General features: G+C 36.3%; 1 protein-coding gene across 3 annotated transcripts; it reads right to left on the minus strand.

The window, feature by feature from the left end:
• Window positions 1–743: 743 nt before the first annotated feature.
• LOC120249697 (protein indeterminate-domain 5, chloroplastic-like) lies at window positions 744–4,690 on the minus strand. Of its 3 annotated transcripts, none has more exons than XM_039258295.1 (4): window positions 4,437–4,690; window positions 3,664–3,969; window positions 2,942–3,338; window positions 744–2,203 (listed from the first exon to the last, which is right to left on the minus strand). In XM_039258295.1, the coding sequence occupies exons 2-4, from the start codon at window positions 3,893–3,895 to the stop codon at window positions 1,069–1,071; spliced, it is 1,764 nt and encodes a 587-aa protein (XP_039114229.1). In that variant the 5' UTR covers window positions 3,896–3,969; window positions 4,437–4,690; the 3' UTR covers window positions 744–1,068. The 3 variants fall into 3 exon arrangements, with proteins under 3 accessions (XP_039114229.1, XP_039114228.1, XP_039114230.1); XM_039258294.1 differs by having other exon boundaries at window positions 4,408–4,690; XM_039258296.1 differs by lacking the exon at window positions 4,437–4,690 and having other exon boundaries at window positions 3,660–3,836.
• Window positions 4,691–6,847: the final 2,157 nt, after the last annotated feature.

The raw sequence follows: 6,847 nt of genomic DNA on the forward strand, positions 1-6,847 counted from the left end.
CTAAGGAATATTTGTTCTTTTGGTTGTCTAGAGCTCATGAACACTAGATTCCAAATTTAAGCTATCTTTTAATCTTGATTAAGTAAGGAAAAGAAAAAAAAAACATTTAAGCTGAATATTTATCATGAGAAAGTGTTTATCTCTGATTCTTTACCTTGTTTCTAGAGCTAGCTGAAGTAGTTGGCAATATATATATATATAATATATAATTTATTTATTATTCATCTCTTCATCTTCTATTTCTCTCTCTCTCTCTCTCTCTCTCTCTCTCTCTCTCTCATGCACTGTTTTCCCGTGAGCCCCTGCATGCAACATGTTCTTTGTCATTTTAAGTTCCTTTTGCAGGCGAAAGAAAAAATGATTTAGTTCGCTAAAATATCAATGAGTTGAATAGTAGAGATAGAGAGAGATAGAGAGAGATAGAGAAAGAGCTCATCATCTATGCCCATGGAGCAATGATTGAGACTTGTGAGGAGGGAGAGACAGGGAAGGACACTGAGAAAAGGAGAGAATATGATGACAAAATATATCAGTAGATAGAGAGAGAGAGAGAGAGAGAGAGAGAGAGAGAGAATAAGAGGGTAAAAAGAGTAAGAAGTTCTAAAATTATAGGGAATGTATTGACTAGTCAACCTTAACTAGAGTTTTTACCACAATATATATTTATATACAGATCTCAAAGTCGCATTCATACATCCATTTATATATTTGTATACTCTAATGGACATAGAATTAATTCTGCATGCAAAAAAAAAGAAGACTTAATTAATTTGTCTGGATTGAGTCTTTCTTATTTGAAGGTGCTCCTTTGCTAGCCATGATAACTAGCTAGAAGGAGAGGTGAAAAGAAACTAGAAAGAATAAAACAGGAACTATCTAAACGTACAACATTTTAGATAACAGTAACAACCACTACAGTAATCAACAACAAGAACATAAACAAAAAAGCAACACACAACAAGGTCGTCCTTCTTCTTCTTCTTCTTCTTCTTCTTCTTCTTCTCCATCAAGTTGAGCTACACACCTTTCTCATCTTTCCTTCTTCCTTGTTATGCTACATTTTCTCTACTAGCTAGCGAACGACCGAGATGACGATGCCGGCTTTACTTCTGGTTCCAACGATCCGATATCGAAGCCGGCATGCTGTTCTCTTTGATTGATACCACTTGCCATGCTTCTAACCATGCTACCAACACCAAGAAAATCCCTTGTGAGTACTCCATCTGATTGTCCAATGTTGCACAATCCTGCACTGCTAATTCCTCCAAAACCAGTGACTTGTTCTTGATCAGCATTACCGGTGCAATTCCCTCCGAATGTACTTAACCCACCAGAGACACCAAACATGCCATTACTTCCATTGTTTAGGGTGTTCATTAGATCATGAAAGTGAGTTTCACTATCTATTTGAGTTCTCAAGTTATCTCCTCCTCCTCCACCACCACCACCACCACCACCAATTCCTATTCCTCGAAGCATTGTTCCACCACTCGATGACGAGCCCATCTGCGCTGCCTTTTGGAGCAACGCAGTTGCCGACATCTGTGGAATCATGGACTCATTCTGCATTGTGTGGAACATTGAGGACATGCCTATGTGATGACCACTCATTAGGTTTCCAGTGAAGTGTGATCCTGTTTCCCCATCTCCATTGCCATTGCTGAACTGATTGGACATGAGCAAACTACCAACATTATTGTTGTTGCTACTGTTTATGTTACTTGAGCTATTGCTATTAGGGAAAAAGCTCAAGTTGAATAGATTGGCAGCACCGGGACCGGTGGAAGTTGAGCTATTGTTGTTTGGTTGAAGGTCAGGGAGTTGCATTAAGCCATGAAAGGGCTTACTCTGGAGTACTAATCCTTCTTCATTGTATCCTTGATTGGAACCAGCACCACCACCTAGGAAGAAGGTGGAGGAAAGAGGTGGATTAGATGCACCGAAAGTGGAATGCCCGCTAGACGGTGCAATAAGGTGATCGAATTGTGATCCTCCACCACCTCGACCAAGCCGAAGGACATCGGAAGAAGTATGTCCTTGTTCTTGAATAGAAGATAATTGAGAATTCATTTGAGATAAGCCCAATGCCATGCTACTATTCCCATATAAGTGTCCACCAATGGTGCTGAGGCTTGTTGGAAGCCTTCCACTCTCTTGAGCTAATGCATCACAGAAGGCTCTGTGAGTGATGAAGCTATCCCTCCTGCATGAATTAACAGAAAGTTAATGCAGTCTATTTAAAGGATTGAATCTTCATTAAATGTCAATAAGAATTTTTTGCAAGAACAATGAAAAAATCCATGTAAGCCCCATTTTTAGCAGTAAAACCCGGCCCTTGAAGAAAGAACACACACTTTCCATAGTTCCCAATGCTAGACATGTTGCCATTTCCATGAAAGCCACCAATCAAACATTCCCCATTTCCAGTACCTCATTCATTGCCCAACCTCTCATTCTCATCCTTGTTCTCTCTTAATAGCAAGTTAGCCAGCAACTCCTCTCTTCTTCATTCAATGAATTCAATATAGAGAGAGACAGACAAACAGACAAAGAGAGAGAGAGAGAGAGAGAGAGATGTGTGTGTGTGTGTGTGTGTGTGTGTGTGTGACTTTCCATCCAAGTTCCAACCCTAACGTTTTTCATGAAAAGAATAACCCAGAGACCAAGGCACAAGAGAACAAAGGTGCTGAATTGCCTACATGGCAACACGTGAGCAGAGAGGAGCAGAAGCTGGTGATGATTTAAACTTTCAAGGAGACGAAGATAAAGATGATAACCTTTTCATCTTTGAATGAAGTCTCAATGTCCATGGACACCACTTCACGTGTTAAGCTGTTCCTTCACGTACTCTCTAAACACTAACAAACCCTAACCCAAACCCTAACACTAACACTAACACTAACCCTAACCCTAATAATAAGAGCTGATTGATAATAATTACCTGGAGAATAGAGTGCCACAATCACACCGATACTCACGAGTGCCACAAGTCTTGGAATGTGCCTTCCAGTCTGACTGAACTGCATAGCGTTTTGAACATTTCTCACATTTCCATTTCTTCTCACCATGTTTTCTACAAAAGTGTTTCTTGATACCGGTGAGATCTCCGAGTGCCCGAGAAGGGTCATGGTGGACACAGGTTGGCTCCGGGCAGAGGTACACTTTGCGACGGACCTCTTTGGGGTTCTTCTGTCTCAACTTCCATGGCAAGTTATGCCCTCTTCTGTGCAGCTGGAGGTTTTGCTCTCTTTGGAAGCCCTTGTTGCATACTTCACAGATGAACCGATTTGTCGCCATGAGAGTCTTAGGCGATAGTGCAATCACCTCCGCATCCGGAGCTGTTAGACATATGACAATACAACAAAGTCACAATTTCAGATTGAATTGAGAATTGATAATTTATTGATATGAAGATGAACAGAATGGGGGATCCAAGAAAACATGCACAGAGATTGAGGTTAATTGTATTGAAAAAATACATGTAACTTCAGTTTCATTGGGAATGAATGAGTGACTGAATGAATAAAAACAACCTACACAATTTAATTAATTAATTAATTAATCGATTGATTAATTTTTAATTTTCTGATATTAGAGATCTGGTTCTTGAGAGAAGAATTAATATTGGGGGAAGAAAGAGTGGTGAAGTGTGGAGATACTTGCTTGGATTTCCCGGGAGGTTTCTTCTCTTCTTCGGTGGAGGAACGGCGGTGACGGAGGAAGACGGTATAGGTAACGGAGAAGACTGTTGTTGTGGTGGTGGTTGTTGATGATGATGATGATGATGTTGTTGTTGTTGTTGTTGTTGTTGTTGCTTGACCTGAATATTATGGTGATCTAATACATCATCTCTTGTTGTAAAGAAGGTTGAAGCTGAGGAGGAAGCTGCAGCCATGTTCTTTGTTTCCAAAAACAAACGACACAAGTAGGAAGCGTGTTCTTGTTTCTTGCTTTATCTATCTTGTTGAGCTGCAGATGGAGTTTATCTTTTCAGGAAAACAACAATTAAGATCACTAGCAAACATGAACCATGAGCTCCCCTCTTTTGTTTTCACTTGATGTTTATCTAAAAGAGACACAGAGAAAAGGCAAAAAGAAAAAAGAAAAAAAGAAAAAAAAAGAGAGAAAGAGGGGAAGAGAGAAGAAGAAAGAGAGCTCCAAAAGTACTAGAAGATGGTGTTGTTGATCTGATCTAAAGAAACCACCAGACAAGACTCACAAAAACCTCCAAACCCTACCTCCTGAGGACTCTTCTCAGAGTTACAAAACAACAAAGAGAAGTGGGAAATCAAAACAAACAGTTGCATTCAGAGGCCTAGGAAACAAGTATATCTATATCTATATCTATATATATATATATATATATAAAGCACACAGAAAAGCACACAAATTAATCCAAACTCCCACCTCCACCACCACCACCGCTTCTTACAAACCTCTATCTTCTCCTACTCCACCACCTTCCTTGCTAGATGGCAACAATAGATGTAGAGAGAGAGACACACAGAGAGACACAGAGAAAGTGAGAGAAAGAAGACCCCAAGAGTAGTATACATGTGTTTATGTGTGTGTGTGATATGATATGATTCCTCTCATTTCCTTGTCATACTTTTCCTTCTTCTTCTCCACTGCAGCATCTTCTACTTAAAAACTAAAATAAAATAAAATAATAATAATAATAATAATAATAATAATGATAAATAAAAATTTCTCTCTCTCTTTTTCTTCCCCCTTTTCTCCTCCTTTTCCTCTCCCTTTGCACCACAAATAAAACCACCTCACAAAATATTATACACCTAAATATTGATATATAGATAGATAGATAGATAGATAGAGATGGATAGATAGAAATGCTGTGCTGTTTAAGGGGGGGCTCACGCAGGCAACCGTGTCGTGATGTGAGAGAAGTATTGGGTCCACCAAAGTGTAGCGCTAGCGCTTACCCTCCCACTCAGCGCCATATCCAGACAAAACACTCCTCCCAGTTCAGTTTAAACTAAAAGCCATACACATTTACTCTAGCCCCCTAGAAAGAGAGAGATTGAAAGAAAATTAAATAAATATAAATATAAATATAAATAAAAGAGAGAGAAGGGATCAAAAAGGAGAAAGATGAGTAGAATGAGAGAATGAATACATGGTGTACATATTGGATGTGGTGATATATATATATATTTCAATGTTTAAAAGGCTAGCTAGTTAGTTACTGTTTTACTTGGTTGTTGATGCTTAATGATCGATCATATATATATATGTGTGCTTTGTTAATTAAATTAAGGTTTGGGTTTTTGGTTAGTTACTTCAATGGGAGTTCATGACATCTTTTGTTGGGCTCATGCAGAGTGTACGTTTTGTGTTGAACTTTGGTCCATATTCCCTTTTTAACATCTCCTTTGTCTTCAAAATCATGCATGGTTTTGTTTTGGCCCAAAGTGCATGTGTCTTTAACATCCATACCATACCTTTCTCATTTGGTTCTTGGTTCTTGATTCTTTGATGTGGATTTTTGTGTGGTGAATAATTAATGAGTTATGTTTGGATATTTTGTTAACATTTAATATATTTTACTTGATGAATTAAAATTATTTATGAAAACTGTTTGAGATTCATGTGTATGTTATATATTATATGAGAAACCTAGACATGTTTTCTTTTTAAGAAAAAAATTATGTGGTAAAATTCATTTGAAAATCTTTGACTTAATTAATCATTCTAATTAAAAATATTTTTAAATTTAATTATTTAGTTACTAGTTTTTTTTTTTCTGTATTTGCTATCAAGAAAAATTCTTATTGAAAATGACTGTCTTAAATTTTAAAAAAAAACAAAGAAAATAAATTACTTCTCTAATCATTTTCTTAGGAAGTTTCTCAAATAAAAACAAGTGTTTCTAGTCTTTTGAAAATAGCTATGTAAATTTGGACAAAATTATCTAAAATTTGATATAGTCTAATTTGTTCACAATTAATTTAACTACTCGGTCAATTAGCTAGTCAAGATAAGATCAAGTACATTACCTACACCATTTCCAAACTAGACCACACTTTTTAGGATGAGGAATCATTGAAGAAACTTGAGCTCAATGGATGAGAAGAGAATTAAACAAGACTTAATTGTAGACTCTTTAGTGTCACATAGTTATCATAATTATAATATACTCATTCTATTATTGAGCAAACATGCCTAGTTCTCTTAAGGTACTCTTGCATGCTCATACTATCATATGTTATATTGAAATTTATTCACAAAAAATATTTGTTAGCAAATATATCACTTGAAAACAAAATTTGTTTATTAATTTATTTATTGATGTAAGGGGTCTAAATCAATGTGTTCTTAATTAAGTAAAGAAAGAAAAAGAAGGGAAATCATTCAACAGAATTTTTATGTATTGCATGTATAATTTCCATCTTTCCAACTTTGTATCATTGAGGACATGATTCAAGAATTTGATTGTGAATGAATTTAGGGTATAAAAAGCTTGAAAGAACATGATGATACTTTGATTGTGTTTGGGAATCCAATGGCAGAGATGGGACAAGTCTCCATCTCAATAATGCTTTTTCATGTGAGAAATAGTGAGTACTAACATTGTTCATTCTTGTTCTATTTCTTGCATTTTTATTGATTAAAACCTTATTGAACAGAACAGAATAAATATATAGAATGAAGAAAACAAAATAACACAACAAACATGACTATATATTCTCAAACCAAATATTATCTTATGAATATTATTTTAGGTGTTAGAATAGTAGTATTAGCCAATGTGCAAGCCACGCATGAGTTATTAATACAAGCCATACAATATACATATATACATACATTGGCAATTAATTCTTTCAAA

Source organism: Dioscorea cayenensis, chromosome 19 (genome assembly GCF_009730915.1).
Source record: "Dioscorea cayenensis subsp. rotundata cultivar TDr96_F1 chromosome 19, TDr96_F1_v2_PseudoChromosome.rev07_lg8_w22 25.fasta, whole genome shotgun sequence".
Classification (NCBI taxonomy): domain Eukaryota; kingdom Viridiplantae; phylum Streptophyta; class Magnoliopsida; order Dioscoreales; family Dioscoreaceae; genus Dioscorea; species Dioscorea cayenensis.